Genomic DNA, 24,346 nt, shown 5'->3' with positions numbered 1-24,346 from the left:
ATGCCAGTGTTATGGAAAAACAGAGCTGCATTATGCCTGACCACTGGCCAAGCTGGCTAGGGCAGTTGATATCCAATAACATCTGGAAGGCTATGGATTCCCTACTCCTGTTTTAATACACCTGCACGGTAGTTGCTTCTGCCATTAAGCAGAGGTCCCAAGAGGAGCATAGTGGGAAGAGTCCTAAGAGGAGTAAAAAGCTGACGCTGCCAAAATTACTTTTTCTACCCGCTGTTAAACCCATGGAGATGTATTCTCCCTAGACAATGTTGAATCTAGGAGTTCCACGAAACACGAGAATGCACCAACAGCAGCAGATTAAAGCTAATGCTAGAGGTCTTCTTTAAAGGAAGGTTTTGGACCAACTTCCCTATGAAAGAGGGGCAAGGTATGCCTCCCTCTGGAAGGAGTCCCAGAAGCTTAGGCACAGCCAATGGAAAAGGCCTTCTCCCTGCTCTCAACCAAGTGATATTGCGATTGGATCACCTCCAGTCCTTCAGATAACCGGGTCCTAAACAATTTAGGGTTTTAAAGCTCATCACCTTTAAAAGGTGAATTGGTCCCAGAAAAAAAATATTGAAGCCCGCACAGCTTTAATATGATTTTATATGTGGTTCCTATTAACAATCTGGCCACTGTATTCTGAACCAACCGTTCCAGGAGTTTGGGATTAGTAGTAGACTTAAACATACAATAAGTTTTCAAATCACATCAGCATATCTTGCTTTGCACTCTGCATAACGTTGGTCTTGCCCTATGAACCGCCTCAATGGTTTTATATATATAAGGCTGTTCTCTTAAAACAATTTATCAGCAATAACATTGCACCCACTGAAATTAAATCTAATTAGTTTGGCATTAATTAAGCTCTAATAATATACTCTAGTATCACTCCTAAGTAGTGTGATCCGTTTCCCCTTCACACAGGTAAATTGGAAAACATGGTAGTGTCATCATAATTTTTAAACACACTGAGAAAATGACAGAGCTGCAAAATTAAAATAAATGATTAATGACATTTTTTTCATGTTTTATACTAATAGGTATTGCTGAGGTTTTAAATTAATAAAGCTGTCAACCTCAGGGTTGTTACAGGATCCAGCACAGAACCAAAATGGAAATTATGTATTCCACAGGCACCTACAGATGACACTTTGGAATATTTTAAATTTTAATTAGTAGGTGCAATTGTTTCACCCCTCCCCCCACCTTTAAACCACTACAAATTAATTGGCAATTAGTCACAACTAATTCTTTTCTTAACAATCTGAACGGGAGAGGTAGGTGCATTACGTCTCAGCATAGTTGTCTAAGGTGCAGAAAGCACACATGCAGTAAATTGCATTGTCAATTATATGAAGGGGGAGGGGAGGAAGAACCTGTTGTGAAATTAAAAAAATTATGCATAGGTAAACAAAAATAATGTATGCACTGTGCGGTGCGGGACCACGACAACACAAAAATAATACCCAACCACATCAGCCCTCAAATGTATGCAGATTAGAGAAGTTCCTACCTAAAGAAGATAGACAAGTTTGAATATTAACAGGTGATGGGCTGAAAAATGTCCTCTGGTTTCTCAGCAGTTTTTCTTCCTCTGTGAAACAAGCTTCCATTTTCTGCCTAATTCTCAGGGTATTGCAGCCACTGAGAGATTTTGAGATTATTCTATGACTACAAAGCACCCAGGGTGTGTGTGTGTGTGTGTGTGTGTGTGTGTGTGTGTGTATGTGTATGTGTTTTCCTTACAGGTAAACATTCCTTCAGTGCTCTCTGCAGCCTTCCTGGCTGCCCGTTCTTCCTGACATGAAAAAGCCCCATGGGAGGAATTACCTCATAGAATCATAAAATCTTAGAGTTGGAAGGTCATCTAGTCCAATGCAGGAATCTCAGCTAAAGCATCAGCTAAAGAATGGTCAAGCATGTCTTATTTTTGAGAAACCCATGCTGGGTCTAAATAATCACAGCATCTAAATGCTCACAGACAGACTGATGAATTATCTATTCTAGGATCTTCCCTGGTATCGATGTCAAGATCACTGGTCAGTAGTTATCTGGGTCTTCCTTTCCCTCTTTTTGAAGATGGGGACAACATTTGCCTGCCTCCTGTCTGTAGGAACCTCACCTGTTATCCAAGTATTCTCAAAGATAATAGACAAAGGTTCTGAAATTTGCAAGCTCCTTTAGTACCCTTGGATGCAGCTCATCAGGCCCTGGAGATTTGAATTCATTTAAAGTAGCTAGGTGTTCCTAGCTGCAGCTCACTCCCTACATCATTTATTCTGTTATCACCAGGTTGGGAATCACTTTGCTTTTGGGTGAAGACAGGGGCAAAGTAAGTGTTGAGTAGTTCTGCCCTTTCTCTGTCACCCAATAGCATTTCTCCATGTTCCCTACGCAGAGGACCTACCACTTGCTTGTTCTTTCTCTTATTTTTGACATAGCTGAAGTGACCTTTTTAAAAATTATTTTTAACCTATGAAATAGTCTTTAGAGGCCCTTCTTTGTCTGCTTCTGCCTGCAGAGATTAGGTGGGTGGCTAATGGAGAAAGAGCCTTTTCTGTGGTTGCACCCAAACAATGGAGCTCCCCCCCCCCACGCAAGGGAAACTGTCCAGACACCTTGAGTACAACCCATTGGATACCAGGCTGTCCAGTTTATTCACATTGGCTGAAGATGTTCTCTGTGTCCAAATGTCAGAAGTAAGATTAGCTAGGACATGGGAAAGAGCTTCCTCAGTTGCTGCACCGAGGCTGTGGAAACGCTTGCTCAGGTAAGCCCTCTCTGTGATAATTTTTCAGCCCATTAATAAAATCTTATTTTGACAAGGACTGGGCATGTCCAATAAATAATAATAAATAATAATTGGGCTTGCCAAATTGTTGATGTTTTAATGTTAGATTCCACCCCCACCCCCTGTTTGCTACCCGCTATCGCTCTCTCTTAATTATGTTTTTATCTGACTAATTATGTTATTAGCGGGACTTCTGGCCTGACGCACTTAGTGGCGGATCGAGGGAAAGTGCTCTGAAAGTCTGGAGCACTCCCGATCATAGCTATTGGGAAGCTGGGAAGAGCGAGGGCAACGCTGACTCCCTGAAAAAAGTTTGAGAGGAGGTCTCAAACCCAAGGAAGGCACCAAGCAGTGCAGAAGAAGGGGTTTCCTGTCGTTTTGGCACGATATAGGTGGAAAGATGACTGGAGAACCTCAGTGCAAAAAGGGGAGCATTCCTGGCTGTGAAATGCCTCAGGACCCGACCGAAACAGCACCAGGTCACTCCAAAATTAAGATCTTAAAACATAAGCTAGGCTTCCCAAGAATATGACTTGATATCAGAATAAGATAAGAATAAGAAAAGAGGGAAGCAACGGATCTATTGTTTATTCCAAAAAACCCAGAAGCACGAGGAAGGGAAAAGGAGGTCCACCTCAGTACGGCTTTTTAAAAGTGTGGCTAAAGAACTTTATGAAAAGAAATTAATAGTAAAGAAATTAAAGCATACCAAACAGCCGAAGCATCGGCGAGAATAAAATATCGCACCAAGTAATTATGTTATTAGCAATGTTGGCTGTGGTAATTTTAATGATGATGATGATGATACAAAGAAGAAGTCAGGTACGGTATAATATGTGGAATAGCTATAAGGCTGTAATCCTGCATCTTGTTACCTGAAATAAGCCTCACTGAACTCAATGGGTTTGGCTTCCAAGTAGACACGTATAGGATTACTCTGTGAGGTATCTAAACCACTTCCCCCATTTCTTCCCAAGTAAGCACACTAAGAAAGAGAAGCATCTCCTCCCATTTTCCTCTGCGCTATAATTAAATTTCCTCAATTATTTAATTAGTGCCTGTTGAAGTCTTTCCAGCGCTTTGAATGGGTCTGCATAAAATCAATAAAAAGGTTGATGGGCCAGAAATATTCAACTTATTTGAACATATTCTTGTTAGAAAGAGCAAAACCAAAAACATATGTATAGTGAGTTCATACATAAGGAAGTAATGCATATATGGGTGGGTGTGGGGGGAGAGAGGGAGCGAGGAAGGGAGATATATTATGCTGAAATCTGTGTGTAAGACTGCAGGATCGCATCCAAGTTCTTTAATGAAATAATCTAGGGTTGGTTACATTAGAAGACTGAGGAAATAATGCAATATTTCATTTCGTACAATATTACAGACTGTCATTGTGATACTTATATTTTTATGTTTTATTACATATACTGATCAAGACACACTTACTGTACAAGGTGTTTGCATCCATGGCTCCCCATCAATCTGCATAGGCAGAGACTTGCTAGTCCTAGAGCAAAACAGTTACAGGAAGAAAATACAGTGTGTGTTCTAAACAGACAGCATGTCTCCATATTCCACCCAGAGGCACTCCAAGGTGTGTATGTGGCATGGGGCGAGGTCTCCATACTGTAAGCTGGCATACCCTTGAAAGCATTCCAGAAGTGAGCTAAAAACATACGATGGGCTTCCCACTTCCAGACATGATGAGATAATCATCTGACCCACTTTGCTACTTAAGCTGATTTTACTATCTCAAAAGTGAGTCAGAATGGCCTGGGTGTCGTACAAGAAAAACCCAAATCAAATTAAGACTGCTGAAATTGTGGATGGAAATTCATGACATACTTCATGCAGTAAAACATGGACAATAACAATTTATTATGTATACTAAATTATGACTAGTAGATTATTGACCTAGGAGGATATCCAAGTAGTTGATATTTTATTATGATTTATGTCCAAATACTTGCTAGTTCCCCCAAATGCAAAGCTCCAAATGTTAATAACATCATAATGGAGAAAATTGGGCACCAGGAATGTTTTTGCTACTAATATTTTGGGGCTCTTAGAAAAAACTGCTTAAAGAAGGAGGGGGGGACCTAGTCTCTTTTGTTTTTCCTCTCTCACCCCCCTTTTTATTTGCTGTTTCCTCCACTCCTAATCAGATCGGCATTCAAGCCCCATGAAGCATGCTCAGTCCTCATTGGGTTCCTCCCCTGAACATTTGTTTATAAAAAGGTAAAGGGACCTTTGACCATTAGGTCCAGTCGTGACCGACTCTGGGGTTGCGGCGCTCATCTCGCTTTATTGGCCGAGGGAGCCGGCGTACAGCTTCCGGGTCATGGGGCCAGCATGATAAAGCCGCTTCTGGCAAACCAGAGCAGCGCACGAAAACGCCGTTTACCTTCCCGCCGGAGCGGTACCTATTTATCTACTTGCACTTGGACGTGCTTTCGAACTGCTAGGTTGGCAGGAGCAGGGACCAAGCAACGGGAGCTCACCCCGTCACAGGGATTCGAACTGCCGACCTTCTGATTGGCAAGTCCTAGGCTCTGTGGTTTAACCCACAGCGCCACCCGCATCCCGAACATTTGTTTATACTTGGTACAAAATGTGGGTCCTCGCCCAAGGCTGTTGATACCTCCATTCCTGTGCATGGATGGGGCCATTTTATCTATATAAGGATATAAGGAGAATGTGTTTGCTAAGATTAAACAATGGCACAGAAGCAAAATACAGTGTTTTGTCCACTGGAAAAGTAAATGCAAATGGTCTGAGACATGGTTTTATACCACCAGAGTTTCTGAAGACTTATGCTAGGTAGTGGTCTGAATATCGCCCCCCCCCCGCCATGTTCCAAGTGACAGTCTAGACAGGACAATTATGCAAGGATGGAGTGAAGGAACTGTGCTTCCAATATATAAGAAAAGTGAGAAGACTGACCCAACGAATTACAGGCAGATCTCTTTGTTTTCAGGAGTGAGCAAATTATTATCATGCTAACAATGAAGGATTTGGCTGAGCAGACAAGCATACTGGCCCAGAAGCAAATAGGGTTTCCAAGAGGGAAATCCAACCATTGCTTCCTAATTTCCAGCGGTGAATGGAATGATGTCCTTTCACAGCCATTTTGCATTAAGCCACACCCTGCGCCCCATAGTAGCTACTTATGACTAGTGCCCCCATCAAAATGCGCCCACTGGTCCAAAGAAGTTGGTGGTCCCTGCTTTAATATTGTTCCGTCCAACCAGTAGATTCACAACCCTACTTTTGCAGAGGAAAATGTAGTTCTTACCTGATGATAACAGATGAGCATTGAGCAAGACGTCTCCCAGCACTTTTCAGCCCAGTGTATATTTGACCCATCTCCATGGCTCCCTCCAGACCAACAACTTCCACCAGCTGATCACTGAGATCTGAAAACAAAAGCACAACACTTAGAACAGAGGAAGAAGCCATGGAGGATAAGCATCGCTGCTGCCCAGAACAGCAGCTCCTCGTCTTGTTCTTCCCCTCTCACCAGAGATCCCTAAAAATGTGCAATTGAAAACATTGTTTTGTATTACTAATGTTGCAGGAAAGAGAGAATGCATCTAGGTTTCGGAGACTGTATGTTTTTTGTAATCTCATGCTCAGGCCCCTGCATTGAGTAAAAGTTCTTACATACTCTCAGGCTCTTTAATATATGTAAAACTAAAATTATTAATGTCTTTATGCACTATCCACAAGATAATGGCTCCCTGTTCTTATAAATCTCCCCTGAAACATGGTGGGCTACTGGCTCCATGTTCTTATGGCCTCCTCTGCAAAGAAAACTCTCTTGCCCTTCCCCCCTCTGTGATGGAAACAGCCGTGTTCACATTGTTCTGCAGAGTTGTCAATTGTATGCTTAAAAAATAATAAAAAAGGTAAAGGTGCTATTTTTCAATTTTTGTCAAAAAGCAACTATGAAAGACAGGATCATTAATTTTGCTAAGTGGAGACACGAGCTTGTGACAATATCAGATCTTAATAACTTCTTGCCACAATTTTATGCCACATTGTTTCTCAATAAGACCAGGATGGAAGAACGATCCATTGTCACATGTGTGATTCTTTTATTAGAAATATTTTGTCTTGGAACATTGAAACATGTCAACTGAAAGGGAAAACCCCAGAAAAACTAAAGTCGAAAGCAGCTTTTAGAAAAGCTATTTCCACCGATCATAAGAAACCATAAGAGAGAGAAAATATGTTCAGACTTTTCAAAATAGGTGTAAAGTTTAAATATTAATACAATACCCTAGCCTGGGAAACTGCCTGAAGTGGAAGTAGGAGAAAAACAGTCATTTTTGGCTTAATACAACTGTCTTAATGTCAGTTTTCCAATGAGGATCTGAGGTCAGAATAAACCACAGTTTCAGATTCTGGTTAGTAAACTGACATTAAACCACAGTTCCTCAGTTGAAATGTAATGGAATTGTGGTTTAAACCAGGTGTGGAGAATCTTTGGCCCTCCTGATGTTGTTGAACTACAACTCCCATCAGTGCTGGCAAGCACACCCAATGCCCAGGAATTATAAGAGTTGAAGTTCATCCACATCTGAAGGGCTCAAAGTTCTTGACACCTGCTTAGTCCAAGATTAAAGTGCTAAATTTGCAGGGGAAGGAGATATGGGGTGGCAGAGAGTGTAGGCCTGCAATTTATTGTTGCTTTAATACATTATGGTTTATTAAAGCACAATCGCTACATCCAAAATGGGCCCAAAATGTTGATGCATTGGATGACAAAGGCACTAGCCTCTGGGAACTCATGCCACCTTGCAGCCTTTTCCATGAAAAGAGTGGATGATGAGCCCAACATTAGGCTGGGAATGGTAAAAAAGGTAAAGGACCCCTGGACGGTTAAGTCCAGTCAAAGGCGACTATGGGGTTGCGGCGCTCATCTCGCTTTCAGGCCGAGGGAGCTGGCGTTTGTCCACAGACAGATTTCCGGGTCATGTGGCGAGCATAACTAAACCACTACTAGCGTAATGGAACACTGTGACGGAAACCAGAGTGCACGAAAATGCCATGGAATCATCACAGTACACTATAATGTGCCTCACTGCACTCCATTTTCTGTATGTGGAGGAAGTAGAATGTGGTCTTATGGTCCAGTCCTATGCATGTTTGCTCAAAAGCAAGTCCCACTGAATTCTGTGGGATTCGCTCCCAAGTATGCATAGTATTGCAGCTATACATTGCAATGTCAAATACGTTTATTCTGGATGAAGTCCCACTGAGTGCAAGTGGACTTACGAATGCAGTCTGACAGTATGATCATTTAAGGTGCTCTTTGTCTATTTTGGTAACTAACAAACACACACACACAGAGAGAGAGAGAGAGAGAGAGAGAGAGAGAGAGAGAGAGAGATGCTCTCACAGAATTTGAAAAGTATTAACTTTTTCTTTTTAAAAAAGCAAGTAGACATCATTGATTACTCAAATTTGTTGCCAGGAACAGATGGACAAGGAGCAGGAACATTTTACTTCAGTTCTAGATGCCTAAATGCCCCTGCTTCATAGATTAGTTGTTAATATCAGTTTTAATGGGAAATGTTATTTCCAGGAATGATAGAATAAACATCAACCACACACGTGTCACACAAGTGCGAATTTGGGGTTATTGCACTTACTCAAGTACATATACAAGTCATACAAACATATGACATGTAAATACTAATACACTTTCTTATATCTTTAAAGATCTATGCTAGTTCAGTGGCAGTATTTCTCTTCCTCCAACCCTGCAGTGCTAGTGGGATCTGGTTAAAGTTCACTGTGTGACTGATGAATGGAAATCAGTAGACCCAAGGAACTTGGAACTTCTTCTGAACAAGCACTATCCACTCTTTAATGAGGTCATTAAAGAATATCTATTTAGCACAGCAATGGAAGAACTTACCAAAAGTGTGAATTAAATATGCCTTGAACCTTCTCAGGACCAAGTTGTGCACACAGAAACAGAGTTCCATGTGCTAATTGCACCCAAAATTTATTCCCATATGCAGATGAGTCTCTCTCTCTCTCTCTCTCTCTCTCTCTCTCTCTCTCTCTCGCAGTTCCTACTGCACAGGTCCAAAGAGATTGGCATTCCCATTATATTTTATTGCACTGATCACCTGCTTGCGAGAGTGGGAGAGTAGTAAGTCAAGCCCACTTTCCCCCAACAGCTGATTGGTGCTTTCCAAACTGAGCACTGTCTTGTGACTCCTCCCATGCCCCCTATTTCCATGCCACACTCCTCAATGGCTCTGTTCCTCACTCTCTCCAACTGCATTTGCCTAGCATCCTTGAACTATGATGTTCAAGGTTGCTTGTCTTGATGGAGAGAAGTGTGGGTAGACAAAACCTCTGACTTTTATGCAGCTGAAATACAGCCTACTGTACAAAAGTAAGAATCACAGTCATTGTTCCATGCACTTATGCCTCTAGCCCTGCTCAACACTGGCACACACACAAACACTCCTTGGCAAGAAGGTTGCCCATTAAGAAATGTAGCCTTTGGGCTGAAAAAGGTTCCCCAATCCTGGTCTAGACTATAAACTTCCCTGTCTTAAGAGAGTGGGGCAAGATTAGGCAATATAATCAGTTCCAGAAAAGGAGGGGGAGACTGATATATACAGATAAATGGGCGATGTGTTTAGAGGGTCATAACCTTGCCCCAAAACTATTGCATATCTTCTTTTTGCTGAGATTCAAAAAAAGGTATTTTCATTTTTAAAAACGTAAAAGACAAAACAAGCAGAGAGCAAAACTTAGCACAACGTACTCCTACAATGCGTGCCCACACTCCATTGTTAGTGTAAGTCCAGAGGCAATGGCTTAATACAGACACCCACTGAGTATTATCTTATGATGGCCTTGCATCCTTTTTTTTTTTTAAAGGGTCCTTTTATTATTTTTAAAAATCCATCCATACCAGAAAATCTTCTGTCTCTGATTTCCCCCTTCTGGGCCATCCGCCGGCTCAGAATTTTCACAATTTTCACCTTGAGAGCCTGTTGGCTTTATGCTGAACTTTGCCCACGACATGAAGACTTTCACTTGTTTTCTGTGCGAATGACCTATCAGACTGTGTGGGAATGTTTGCACAGCACCATGCCGCTTCTGCCCTCTTCCACAAACCAAACTACTTCACGCCTCTCTTCAGATTAGCACCGTTGGTAAACAAAGCTAGCTCTCATGAGTGACTGCTGATGTCAGCAGCATGCGAATGGCATGTGGAGAGGGGCATCTGACCCTTTGCCCTCGTTCCCAAAGTGTGGGGATGGGGTGGATTGGGCGGGAGAGAGGATGAAGTCACCAGGGAGATTTCCCTTCTATTTCCTCCCATCAGGCTGTCTGAACAATTAAAGGGACAAAGTGAAATCTAAGCAATGCTGCGTTTGTGAATGCTTGTTCCCTTATTGCACTGCCCGAACCAAGATGGTGATAATATACTGAAGAGCCTCGAGAGCTTTTGAGAAGTCTGTGCTACAAGGCTATACCAGGCCATTGCCTCAAACACTACATTTAAACACTTCTCGGTGAATATAAATCAAGGGACATAAACAAGAGCTGGGGTGGAAAGGAACCCAGTAGTGTTATGATTAGAAGTGGTGATTTACACATGGAGGATTGTTCCCCTATAATAAAGCTGTTTTGTAAATATCCAATTTATCTTGGCCATATATAAACACTTGCAGACCTGGCAAGAGATTGAAAGTCTCTATTAGAATTTGGGGTTACTGCACTTAGTCAAGTACATTTACATAAAAAACATCAACGGTTGGTGGTAAATCTCTCCCTGTTGGCAGTTTGTCTTTAGAGAGATGAGGATACAAGGCTTCCTAAATGTAATTAAAGCATGGTAATCATCACACTGGGGGGAAAAAAGTTTGGGTTCTAGCTAAAATATAGCATGGAATTTTGAGATCTGGCTTACTGCCAGAGCCCTTGGAAACGTGCTGAGTTGAAGGCTCTCCTATTCACCAGTGTCTGCTTTGAGTGCTGCATTAAAAAAAAGAAAGAAAGAAACCCAAAAGCAGCCCAACTAAAACAACACAGTTTTGCAATATGCAGGAAGGTAGAGACGTTTTCATACACAGAGACAGGAACTGCTGCTGCAGCGAGTGCCAAAGGCATGCTTAACGTCAAAGGTTTGTATGCTTTAAGATGAACTATTGCTAACCGTAACAAAATGTCTCAATGCTTGGATATAAAAATAAATGACCAAATGATGTTGCATTGTCAGCGGTCCAATTTCAGAAAGGAAAGTTTTCAAGTCATTTTGCAGGCACTTGCACAGTATCTGGTGTAAACAGAGCTGTTTTCCACGCTCACCCCAAAATAAGGTGAAGGTTTAGTTTGCCACCTGATGACTGCATGACATGATGCCTACAGAGTTGCTACAGTCACTTGACATTGCCTCATCCTCACTGGTGCACAACACTGTGGGCGGTTCATATGGTGAGCCAAAAGACACCGGCTCTTGAGTAACTGACTGATGAGATGTCAAGGACATGCGTGAATCACCTCTGGGTTGTGAACTGCAACCTGAGATACAACGGCATATGGCACTATACCAGCATGGCCATGGTTAGAGATGTTGGGAGTTGTGGTCCAACACAACCTGGGGAAGGCACAGTCTCCCCGTTTCTGGATAAGAATTACCAATATGCCTACAATACACTCAAGGAGTGAATTTAAAGGTGAGATTAAAAGAACTGGCCCATGGGCTGCAGGTTCCTCATCCCCGGTATATTAAGTATTATTTGATCCTGGAGTCTACGGCAAATGCTTAGTACCGTACTGGTATTTTTCTAATACAAAATGAACTGTTGGGAGTAGGCCTCTGTAAGAGCCCCAACTGTGCTGTCCTGACCCAAACAAAGTGAGGTACTATCACATTGTCTCTGAAAGACCATATTCCCTCAAACTTGCCTTGGTTTTGCATAGCTATCAACCATTCCTTTTTTGCGGGAAATTCCCATATTTCAGTGCCGTTTCCTGCTGCTTCCTGCTGCTATCCCAGATTGTTAGATATCCCGTAGACTGTCTCCGGGACAGGTGAGGCTGCTGATCCCTTATTTTCAAATCTGAAAGTTGACAGCTATGCTGCTGATCCCTTATTTTTAAATCTGAAAGTTGACATCTATGGTTTTGAGATGTTTGAGGGTCATCCTGCCACCCTCACAGACACCCTTAGGGATGTGGGAGAGAGCCTTCTTGGTGGCTGCTCCCAGACTTTGGAATTCCCTCACTAGTGAAGCTAGCCTGGGTCCCTCCATGTTATTTTTCCGCCAGCAGGTGAATACAGTTTTGTTCCAAGAGGGTTTTGGGAACTGGCTACTTTTAATGAAAGGGCTGCTGCCATGCTCTTTTTCATTGCTATTATTGGTATGGTTTTAATAGATTTAATATATGTACATAGTTTTAATTTTATAAGTGTTTATTTGCTTCTTAATGACTGTCCCCCTCCCCAATATTTCTAGCAGTTCTTATTTTTATTTGTAAGCTGCCTTGAGTCACGTCAGAGAAAAAGGCAGAGTCCAAATAAATTTATAATTATAATAATGATCTTCCATTCTGTCTTCCACACATACATCGGTAAAAGGCGATTCAAAATGTGCTTAAAGTGGCAGATGTAGAGTCTAAATATAATCATCTACTCTAACTAGAAAGTAAGAGGAGAAAAACAGAAGACCTAATTAATTGTGAGAAATTTTAAGAAGCATTTTCCTTTAGTGTATGTGTGTCCCCTTTAAACAAGCACACTTCCTGATTAATAATAAAGCATAAAATGAAAAAGAAAAAAAAAGAACTTGGGCCTTGAAAGCACTATTCTCTTTCCCTCTGTGAATATAGCATTAAGAACAAATACCAACTTCTAGGGTTCTAACATTTTGAAACAAGGGGTTTCATCTTGCACTTTCAGGAGATCATTATGGAAAACCTTTGGTATACCTTGGGGAAAATGTATTCTCTTTTGACAGTTATTCTTTTAATAGTTGGAAGCATAATTCTGCTTTGAAGCTGGCCATGCACGCAAAAAGGTGCCTATTATTTTAAGCTGTATGTTTTAAAAAAGTTATTTGTTTTAAAAGGATGTTCACCATATTGGTTTTATGGTTCCCTTCATGCAATGGAACAAAAGCCATTCTATGAAAGGATTCTGAACTTGGACAAACTATATTTAAAAAAAAAAACTGGGAGGGGGAAGCAAAGTTCTTCTCTGTTTTTATCAAATTTGATTGCTGCAGCTGTTCCCAGTTTCTGTATTTTAAAAATAGCCTTATTCAGTGCCTTGTTGGCTAAAGGCCAGAGTATCATTAGAACATGATGTACAGAAAAACCTCTATTCAGTTACAGATACAGAAATATATTTAAGATCAGTGGGGGTCATCTGAAGCAAACACTTGTAAAGGGAAAATGGAATTTTAATGTGCTCAGACCATTCGCTGCTTTTAGCTGGATATTTAAGAAATTCAAACCTGATATCTTCCTGTTTGTCCGGGCGATATCAGATTGCTGCACATCATGCACAAACAATATGAACAAATCAGGGCCGTTTCCACTAACAGAAATAGATCTTGTTCTCAGATTACTTCTAACAGTTTTGGCATTTACTTCAAATGGTTTCTAGTAACATTATACATTTCAGTGGTCTATAAACATGCCCTTACCTAGAAAAGAAAAGATACTGGAACCGAGAAAGTTGAATCAATGCAATCTGCATCTGAGTTGTGCATCTTGTTAAATTGCACATCTCACACAGTATTCACATGAATAAAAGACAAACACAATTAAGGATTTCAATTAAGCCGCCTCCCCCTCCCCCACTCACCACTCATAAATACTCCATTTATCAATGTTATTTCCCTACCCTTTCCCACCAAGGAAAAAATTTAAGAATGTGAAGATATCTCAGTGTCTTATGCTTTGGTGTTTTTACCCATATTTCCTTGGACTGTTCTCCATGGTCAAGCCCAATTCATACACAAAAGCAAATGAGTTGCTTCCTAGGGGAAGAAGAAAAATTGTACCCATTCCTGCTGTAAGCAAGGGTGGAGGCACCCTCATGGGCTTAGATTTTTTCAACCCTACAATCCAGGACCACTTACTGTTTTCAAAGGCGTTCATATGCTTGCACCTTCATCAAGGTGACGGCTGGGGTTAATGGCAAGAAGAGATTGTTAATGGAGAGAAACAAGTGGCGCCGGTATCAAAATTTGGCAGTGAGCATCCTCTTCACTGCCGAACAGGAGTGCTCCTGTTTAGAGTTCTAGCCAGCTAGTCAGTCATGCCTTCCCCCTCCAAGATACCATACAGTATACACTGTTAAAAACTGAAGGATAGCATTTTACTCCCCCTTTCACCAGTTTTCCATTTCCCCCTTTTTCAACTTAAACACAACATTCCATGGCTACTTGGGGGCAGCTTTCCCTGCTAGGTTTTCCTTTTGAAGGACACTTGTACTGTTGCAAATCCAGCATACTGCTACCCTCCCTCCGGTTTCTCAGCAGCTCCAGTTTGGCAGAATTTTTGTCGGCACTCAACACCGGCATTTGCTGTTAGAGGGACGGACTGCTGATAGGTAATTATAAATGTGAGATGAACCAGAGTAATAAAAACTTCAGAGTGCACAAATAAACGTGTTTCGGTTCTCAGGCATTTGGTTAAATGGAAACTAAGGTCACATGTTGCACTTGTCAGGAGGATTAGTATCCCCACGGAGAACGGGCAGATGGAGAAACTTAAAAAGTGCACATTATACATTTCTGAACCTTAATGATGCTACCATGACACAATTCTACATACGATATAGAAAAGACATGAAAAGTCAGATCCCCATACTTATTATTATTAAATTTCTATACCACCCTATACCTGCAGGTCTCTTATCTTCCTCTCCCCTCAGACAATTAGATGCATGGACTATCTATAGGTGGCTTATGTTCTGTAAGTGCACTAAACACTACCCATCCCTCCACAAGGCAACTGTTTCAAATTTTTAAGCCAGGCCTGATTGATGAGGCTAATGACTCATCTGGTCCAGCATGCTATTCTCACAATGGCCAGTTAGATACCTGTGGGAAGCCTGCAAGTAAGACATGAAGGCAATAGCACACTTCTCACCTGCAATTCCCAGCAACTGGTGTAATATATGCTGCTCTTCAATATAAATGTTTCCAGAGCGTCTCATATGGAGAAGAGGGGGGAGCCTCTCAGGCCCCCTTCCTTGACCAACAACAGCCCTGCAGTGCTGCCAGTTAGGTCTTCTTACCCAATAGGTGCTGTCACACCACTTTTTTTGGGGGGGTCACATTCAGCCCCAGAAGTAAATGGGGAAACCAGTTAATTGTTAAATCCCGGGACCCCAGACCACCATGTCTTCCTCCAGCCAATCCCTTGCAATTGAGACATAGCATAAAGCCAACTCTCCAGCCCTCTTCTTCTCCTGGAGAACAGGGCAAATTCCTGGCTTAACCCTCTCTGGTCTTAGACTTCCAACATGTGGGTTCCTGAGTCTTGAGGGTGCCAACCGCACAGTGACTCCACTATTGCCAATTGTGAAATTTTGTTAGAAATAACAGGGGGGAGTCCAAGAATTGGGGCCCCAAGATTGAGAAACTCTACTATAGAGTATCAAGGAACCCTTGGGGATCTGCTCTGACACGTACTCTGTCCAGGAGGCATGTAAAATGCAGAGATTTCTAAGCACACATATATACCAACTTGCATCTTTCTGTCGGGGCAAGCCAGATGCATTTGTTTTGTTCAGGCGCACAATATAGTCAGGCAAATGCACTTGAGGTGAACATGCGACAGGATAGTGACTGTGGGAGCTGGGGAGAGTCTTGCTGTGCAGGCAGAAAGGCCTGAAGGGCTTCCTTCATCTCCCAGGACTGTGGTTCCCCACCCTGAGCAGCGGACACTGGACTGTTCAGAAGGCTTTTGTTGGACAGCCCTGCGCAGATGCCATAGTGACAAAGGGAACCAGTTAGCATGTTGGACTAGGACCTGAAAGACCAGGGTTCAAATTCCCACTGGGCCCTGAAGCTCACTAAACTAATTAGTGAGGATTGTTGTGGGGATTAATTGAGCAGGGAGAGATCTATGCATGCTACCTTCAGCTCCTTGGAGAAAAAGTTGGGATATCAATGCAACAAACAGTCCATTTATGGTCAAGATGGTGGTCTTTCACATGCATATGGTACGGTTCCTTTGTGCTTCACAGAGAAGCAGACCCCACATCTGACCAACAATTTCATAGGCTACAGCCACATCAAAATCTGTGCAAGTTGTTACAAATGTGTGAACATTCAAGCAAGGTGGGGGACAAGACGCCGCCTAAACTTTCTAAGACCTCTCTGAGATCATAAACAAGCCACATCACAAACTCTGGCAGCACCAATAGCTGCTTGAGGGAAACTGTATAGGAAACAATTCTGAAACATGACAAGGCTCAAAATCTGATTGGCAAAAACAGGGTTTTTTTTCCCAACAATTCAGCTTTAATAAAAAATACAGTGGTACCTCTGGTTACAAACTTAATTTGCTCCGGAGAGCCGTTCTTAACCTGAAGTACCACTTTAGCTAATGGGGCCTCTCGCTGCCGCCATGCCACCAGCGCGCAATTTCTGTTCTCATCCTGAGGTAAAGTTCTTAACTCAATGTACTACGGAGTCTGTAACCCGAAGTGTTTGTAACCCGAGGTGTTTGTAACCCAAGGAACCACTGTATATGAAATAAGCCACATGGGCACATTACCAAAGAGGCATACTTCTCCAAACTGGGATAACAAAGTGGGGGGGGAGATATTTTTTCCTCCATGAGGAGAAAAGTATCATACAGAGAGGAAAAACAGCAGATAGGGCAAATCCAACACCCATGTGATGTCACCCTAAATTATGCTAACGAGTAAAGTTTGGGTGAAAGTGTCTGATTTGCATATCTATGTTCATAAGGAGGGAGGGGGGAAGCCTGGTGGCAGGATTCTGTAGCCCCCTGCTGATAAGAGTGAATGGAAAAGATTGCTTGATCATATTTGGCAAGAATCCTTTTTTAACAAAATATTGAAATAATTGACATGGAGGGCTGTACTTTAGGCTTAAATGCATGCTTCAATGGGGCTATTTATGTGCTTAAAGTTAAGTATGCGGACGAGTGCTTTTCTGCGCCGTATTTGTATTTCAAGGGCTTAGATGAGAAAATAGAGGCCTTTAAAATAATGCTTCTTGTAAATCAAGACAACAGATAGAGTGGCTTTAGTGCAAACCCAAAGGGTGCTTTGCAACTCACACTGTGACTATGTATGACGTGCGCAGTATAATATTTTTCCCTTCCAAAAGCGTAAGTCATCTATACATAGGAAAGCAACAGGGACATTTTAACCTCTCCTTCTTACAAAAGGGAGGGGGAGCCCCCTAGTCTCGACACTAAGTCCAGAAGTGCAGGAGATAACTTGCAACACTTTGAAAAGAATGAAAGGAAGTGAATGATGCAGGTGCACTAATAAATGGGTGGTCTCTGGATTACAGTATTTATGTGTGCTGTGTTTGAGCTAAACATCAACTTAAATGTTACACATACAAAGTAGCACAACAAGAACATCTGTGTTGGGGGGACGAAACTGGCATAGCTGACACCTCCAGTGCCAGGTGCAAAGGAAATGTCAGGGCAGCTTGAGAAATCTTGACAGCAAGCATCTGTGTACATCAGATTAGCTCCTACACTCCTAGCCCCATCTTATGCATTGGAGTATTTTATACATCTGGCTCCGGATTATGTGATAAATTTCATTCATCCCGGTGCTGGCTCTTAGTTTGAAGATGGAAGTCACACAATTCCCCCTCCCCACCAACAATCTGTATCATCTTTGATCTGCTTGGATGAGGGTAGCTTTGCATAAACAAACAGCCTCCTTCAATACAGCTATCAGTTAATAAATCACGGGTTGTGTTTTCAGAGGCTTCTTTGTAGTGAGCTCTAGAACTAGAGTTTTACTTGACAGACTTAAAATTCAAAATTTGAGAAGCCTTTCACTACTGGCTGGTAGAACAAGAATGCTTTTAAGTCCCTCTAGTTTCAATGGGACTGACCCACTAGTAAACTTATTTAGGATTGCAGATGTTTCTCTCAATTTCTCATTTTTCCAACCTTATGTTCAGTTCCCTCCATCAGTTTGGGTATTTTTTAAAAAAAAAAATATTCATGAAAATTCATCAGTGTTTTAGACAGATTTCTCCTAATATACATAAATTTGCATGCAATTTTGTCTCATTTGCAATTTTTTACAAATCAATTCCCCTAATATAATGCATTTTAGTATGTTATTTTCATGAATAAATGCATTTTAAAGCACACTTTAGCACAATTACTTGGCTGGATAACTTCCCCATTCAGAAAAATGAAAATTTCAAAGGATACTTGAGTGTTTCTTTTTGTATCGCTTTGGAAAGCAAAAATCAGGGAGTTTTACCTTTAAATATGAACTGAATTGAATTTCTCTCACCTCCTTTAAGAGGACTAAGGATGTTTAGAACCATGGAATGATGGAGAATAAAAAGAAAAAAGAAAATGGAGAAGGCAGAGAGAAATGGAATGGAGCATCCTAGACAAACAGGACTTTTTTTTGGCAATACAAGTTGCAAGCAACTTGCCCAATCCAGACTGAGACCTCAACAGGGAACAAAGGATTAAAACTTACTGTCCCCCAAACTAGGGTCTGGATCTGGAGCAGGGGTTCCTGCATGGGACGAGAAATCCACAATGTACCCTGTTCCCAACTGGACTCAAAAGCGACAAGGTTTTGCTAATAATATGAAAAAAATGATCCTTTCTAGATTACACCATTTGGATAAAATCTGTATGTCCATTTCTACTAACATCCACGAAAGGTTCCGACTGATATCACTGGCATGTTAGACACTCATAGGCAACGTAAGACCTTGCTTCCACACACTTCCTTCAGGTTTATTACCAGAGCGCCTGATTCACTAGAATGATGGAGTAAGAAACTTTCATCTGTGCCGACTACACCACAGAAACCATTAAATAACTATCAAGTTCAGAAATATATATATGAGAAGAGACCCAAATGATTCTATTGCTGCGTTTGTGTAAAAGTTGCATTATGATTGTTTATACTGTAATCACGTCCTCTAATGAAAAACAGTTTTATTCTCTTGACAACTGAATTTTCAACTGCCCATCCTCCAGCATTTCCCCCCCTAACACGAATAGCACAGAGCAAAACTATACACTGAGGAATGTGCTGTTACATCTTCCGTTTTTCCTTTATTAATTACATTGCCAGGGCAAGTGGGGGAAGAAAGTTATCAATTCTTAGAGAGAGAGAGAAGTTCCCATTGACACCAACGCAAACTGTTAAATCTGCTGGTAGCCATGCGCACTGGGGGTGGAAATTTATTCTCCCCACATGCTGCATTCCTGATAAGAATCAGAAGCCCTTACACAATTAATTAATTAATTAAATGGGGGGGGGGGAGAGACACAGCTGAATGCTATGTAGAAAAAGTGTGTGTGTGTGTGAATGAAATTACTGACCCAAATAATTTAAATATTTCTTATTTTAAATGCATTACACCCATATTAAAAGAAATTGATAAAGGCTAAATAATGATATATGAAAAATTATGGAAGGCTGGTTTTAAATGAAAAGTGCTCTTGCAAATTTTAATTCCTTGTTTTTCATCTTTTTTTCTTGTTACTTAGATTTTTAAAGCCAGACTCCTCCATTATTTTCTGACCTGAAATGAAGCACCATCTGGTGTGAGCATGTTGAGATTCGATGTAAATGAAATGTAGCTGTTTTTCTTGATAAGGCTTTAAAACTTATAGGTATTCAATTAAAATTTTTATTTTAAATACTTTTCTTTTAACAAATATGCTGCAGTTTAAGAAATAATGCAAGTTCCCATAATCAGAATGATATACCATTAACCTAGTTAATATTTCAATTCCAGAAATCTGAACTCTAAATTTAAGTTGGGACTGGGAGTATCATTGCATCTATGTTATCTGCCCTAAATTATGTGAAATGTGTCACACCTAAATCCACTGAAAGCTAGCATGGTATAGAGTTGTACTTAGGCTAAGGAAACCTGGGTTCAAAGCACCATTGGGTTATCTTAGGCCAGCCACTATATCTCTGACTAATCCAGTGGTAGCCATCGAGTTGCCCAGAAGTTGTTAGACTACATCCCTGACTATTGGCCATGCTGGCTGAGGCTGATGGGATAGGGCCCAACAACATCTGGGGACAGACGGATGGGGACCATGCTGTGTACTCCAGACCTAGCCAATCTTTCCCAAATTGCTGCCCTCCAGATTTTTTGGACTCCAACAGCATCAGGAGGGTACCAAGTTGGGGAAGACCAGTTTAATCAAACTCACAGCAATGCTGTGTATAGTATCACATATGGTACCTTGAGCTTCTTGGAGCAAGAGTGAGATAAAAATGAATGGTTTCAGGTGCTTTTAACTATGTATGAACAAACTGTATGGCCTTGTACATACATAAATAACCACAAAACAGTACCAGCTGCTGTGCTATACATGAAAAACATGAAGCCTTGATCTTATGGAGGACACAGATTAATTTCAGGATTGTCACATGCTTGTGCTGCTGCACAATGCACAGAAAATCATAGGGGTTTGTGGTGGTATGTGACACTGGGTATATTGTGTTGTGCGTGTAACAGCTCAAGTTTCATTGTGCATGAATGCATTACAGCATGTAAAAATCTAGCTCTCCATTTGCCTCTTGCCTGCAAACACTCGTACTGCAATTAATCAGTCTTTTAAGGTGCTTTGTGGGACTGTGTTGTGTTTACTTCAGTAGCCTAAAATGGCAACTCCTCTGGATTGGAGTAGAAAAGTTGGTCATTAATGGGCAATTGTATCACTCTAGTTTAAAATAGGCTTCAATTTGTCCCTACTTCATAAGGGAGTAGCAATGGTAATAACAATGTTAACAAATCTATTGCTTCTTCCATCTGGGGAACTTGGTGTTCTTTATTTTGTGATGAATGTTGAAATTCTAGGCAGGTAGCCAAGACAGAGCCTTGATGCCATTGATGCCTGTAGTTTTCCTTTTTTTTAAAAAAAAAAGCTACAACAAAAAATACCATCTAATTGCTGCATAATGCCCACATAATCATTCTGTATAGTCTCACTTTCATAGCTCGTTCATCTTCCTTACTAGTTCTGTTGACTGAAACCTCAGGGCCAACGGATCATGATCCCAAAGTACAGTTCAGTATGCAATTAAGTGGCCATGCCATTGATTAATCTTAGTGCCCTCCTTGGCACGTTTAACCAAGCTGTGTAAAAGCTTTTGAAAGCCAGACAGCAGAAGCACGACAGAATGTCAGCCCAACCTGATAAATTTGGAATACGGGCATGTGGTAAACTAATCAAACAATTGCTTCACCATGGGCTTAATTTCAGCGTAAAATACTCACAGTCCATATATATCAGCCTGCCTTTGGAGCTGTGTGAATAACCTCTTAGAATAACCCCACAGAGGTGAATGCCAAGTCGTAGTTTTGTCATCTGTATCATGACTCAGGGCCAATTAACATTGCTGTTTGGGGATGGAAAGGACACAGTGAGGTAACTCTTCCCCTTAGATTTCAAGTCAAGTGAACATATCCCATTGTGGGAAGGGTATAAATTACATGCAATTAATAGTAACATCCAGGAGCTACTTTCAAAGAATCTGAACAGAACAGCTCACAAGGAAAGAAAAATAAATCTGTATTCCAATCTCTAAAATAATCTGAGGCATTACAAAAAAAAAACACATGTTGGTAATAATTAGTACACAGTGTTGGAACTGGTAAAATTATTTGCCTGCTAAATCACAACTTGGTATATGAGCTTGTGAGTAACCATTTCTTCTTCTGCTTTTGCTTTTATTACACTTTTTTCTTAAAAGAGATAGTGTTCGAATTCCAGAAAACAATCTCCTTTTGCCAAACAAATGTTGGAAGGGCAGAATGGTTCAAACCACAAACGGGCCAAACTGATGACACCTGTTGTCATTGTTTTGTCCTGTGATGCATCAACTGTTCTTAATGAACAGCCAGACATCTTGTTTCTGGTTCTATAGATTTTTCCTTGGAAACTCCTAAGAAGTCATGCCTGGGAATAATCTGGCTCTCGTGATTTATTTATCTGTAAATATATATAGTCCACTTGTGTATCCTCTAATATCATCTGAAAAAGTTTTGAACTTTTTGTTCCAGCCTTCTTAACCCCTCCCTCGAGAAAAACTCTGCATGCATGGTGTTTAGCGCAGAATTAGTTTAGGTCCCAAATTAAAATGACAGCGGTCTTGGATGTCTCATTAGAAAGAGAAAATCAATGTATCTGGGCTTTGCTACTGCACACCCAGATAATATAAACCTCTAGACTGAAAGGTTTACGGAAGTATATATACAAACCCACAGTCTACCATCAAATACATGCCTTTGTCATTTAGCTATGAATGCTTCCCTACATTGCAAGCTCTTATTGACTGAAGACAGTGATACTGCAGTGCCTTAAAGACTGAGAATGCCACTCACTATTCATTTACAAAAGCACTCCTTTGGTAAATGTTCATGTTAAAAATATACTACTCAGTGGGGACAGGACAGGACAGGACAGGAAATAGTTTTCCCCTCTCCCCAATGGAGTGCACTATTAACATATCACAAACCTGTTCTGCTTGGAATTTTATGCTGCTGCCTCATGAAATCGCCTTTCCCCCTGCAATAATGAGCATTTTAGCCTCTCTGCTCATTTTATTATTACCTCATACTAATAAATTCAGGAATGTTGTATGGACATGTTTAACACTTTGCCATTTGTACAATTTCATTATCTCTTTTCTTTCCTAAATCAAGGTAAATTAATCCTGGAAAATTAAGGCTTTTAATTTGGACTTTTTGCATATATTTGAAACTGCAGGCTGCTCTATAAAACTCTTGCAATGGTATATATTACACAATCAAGTCTTCTTTAAAAAACAAACAAAAACAAAACAGTATGGGGAATAAATGTAGGAAAAGACTCAGAATTGATCTCCAGTGAGTAGGTTACTGAAGAAATGTGTTATCCCCCACTCTTCCAGAAAGTAAACAGGTTTTAGAGGTGGCCTCCATACTTGTGAAGTTCAAGAAAAGCTGCTGGGGATATCACAGTTTTTATGGGTGAGTATTACAGAGCTGTTGTTTAAAAAAACCAGATTTAGATGAAGAAGAAGAAAAAAAAGAAGACGAAGTCGAAGTCCCTATTTTGGTTGCATCCTAGAAGGATGCTGTAGATATCCAAAGTGACTTCAAACTTTAGAGTTTCAGTGGGTAAACAACATGGGACTGTTGCCTTCTGCCCAACAAAATTATAATATCTAAAATGGCCTTGAAATTTCATGGTGCAGAAAGGATAGTGATGGCTATCATGTGAAAGAACTGCAGCCAATGCTAATATAAAAATATATGCTCCAAAGCAGGATATTTTCATATTTGCTAGTTAACTTCAGCATTGTACGTTCAGGAAAGCAAATTCTCTTACGATTCCTTTAACATAATTATTGCAGTCTCTTACTTTACATAACTACTTAAGTGCTCTAGGAAGAGTCAGTCTAGTTTGCTTGATACGTGAATTTTCTCTGCTGCCAATTATCGCATGGTAACAACCACCCAATTACTTTCTGCCTTCAGGTTCAAGTGAGTGACGCATAGTGCAGGACCCCAGATTAATTTAGCATCCACCTCAGTTAAGTATCTTTATCAACAATATCAAGACCAGAAATGTCATATAAGTAAAACTGGGCACATTTACAGCAAGTTCAATGTGACCCAAAACTGACCTGTGATAGGAAGCAGCAGGAAAGCCTGAAGGACCTATAAACGGTTATTAACTTAGGATAAAATCACTAATTTATCTCAGGTAAGACCATCAGTAATTTGGATCACGCAAACAAAGCCTAAAGAAAGGCATGCAAACACTTACCTTCCAGGTCTTGAAGACTTTCTGATTCTAAAATGACATTGTGTAAGTGTCATAGGCATCTGTGTCTTGCTAATTCCAGTTACTGCAAGCTGCTTTGCGGATTTGATTTTGCAGCTGAAAATGACTGACTGCCAGACAAAGGGACAGAAACGGCTGCAGCTGGTATTATTGATTATTTCCTCAATTTGAAGGAAGCAAACCAGAGACTAACAACATGGGAGGACAAAGGCTAAGTTGTTCCTTTTCATCTCTGCCATAGCAAGCCTCTGGTCACTATACCATGCAGTGAATTAATTCAGAGAATGGACCCATTATCACTGTAACGTTTGAGAGTTGTGTAGAAGTCTTAATGACTTGCCTGCTGTGATGGGAATGTAGCATTTATCATTTTAATAAAACCAGAGAATTGTAGACAGAAAAGACACTGAACCCAACATGAAGTGCCAATGAACACTGATGGCACTGCACAACTAAACATTATCAGCTCGTAAAAATAACTTTCCAGTAGCTCATAGTCTC

General features: G+C 40.9%; 1 protein-coding gene and 1 long non-coding RNA gene across 8 annotated transcripts in view; one reads left to right on the top strand and one right to left on the bottom strand.

Moving 5' to 3' along the window:
• The window catches only part of DGKB (diacylglycerol kinase beta), a 303,881-nt gene that overhangs the window by 7,347 nt on the left and 272,188 nt on the right, over nucleotides 1-24,346 (bottom strand). For all 6 annotated transcript variants that reach the window (XM_082193914.1, XM_082193916.1, XM_082193913.1 and 3 more), the window contains 2 exons: nucleotides 6,093-6,213; nucleotides 4,244-4,304 (listed from right to left, as the gene is read on the bottom strand). In XM_082193914.1, coding sequence (XP_082050040.1) covers nucleotides 4,244-4,304; nucleotides 6,093-6,213 — 182 coding nt within the window. The remainder of the gene's footprint in view (nucleotides 1-4,243; nucleotides 4,305-6,092; nucleotides 6,214-24,346) is intronic.
• LOC309515834 overlaps nucleotides 1-24,346 on the top strand; it is an 89,610-nt gene that overhangs the window by 49,576 nt on the left and 15,688 nt on the right. The gene's annotated exons all lie outside the window — the stretch shown is intronic.

This window comes from Podarcis vaucheri, assembly GCF_965113315.1.
Source record: "Podarcis vaucheri genome assembly, chromosome: 12".
Taxonomy (NCBI): domain Eukaryota; kingdom Metazoa; phylum Chordata; class Lepidosauria; order Squamata; family Lacertidae; genus Podarcis; species Podarcis vaucheri.
Note: the sequence above shows the minus strand (reverse complement) of the source record. Positions and strands in the feature narration are given on the sequence as shown.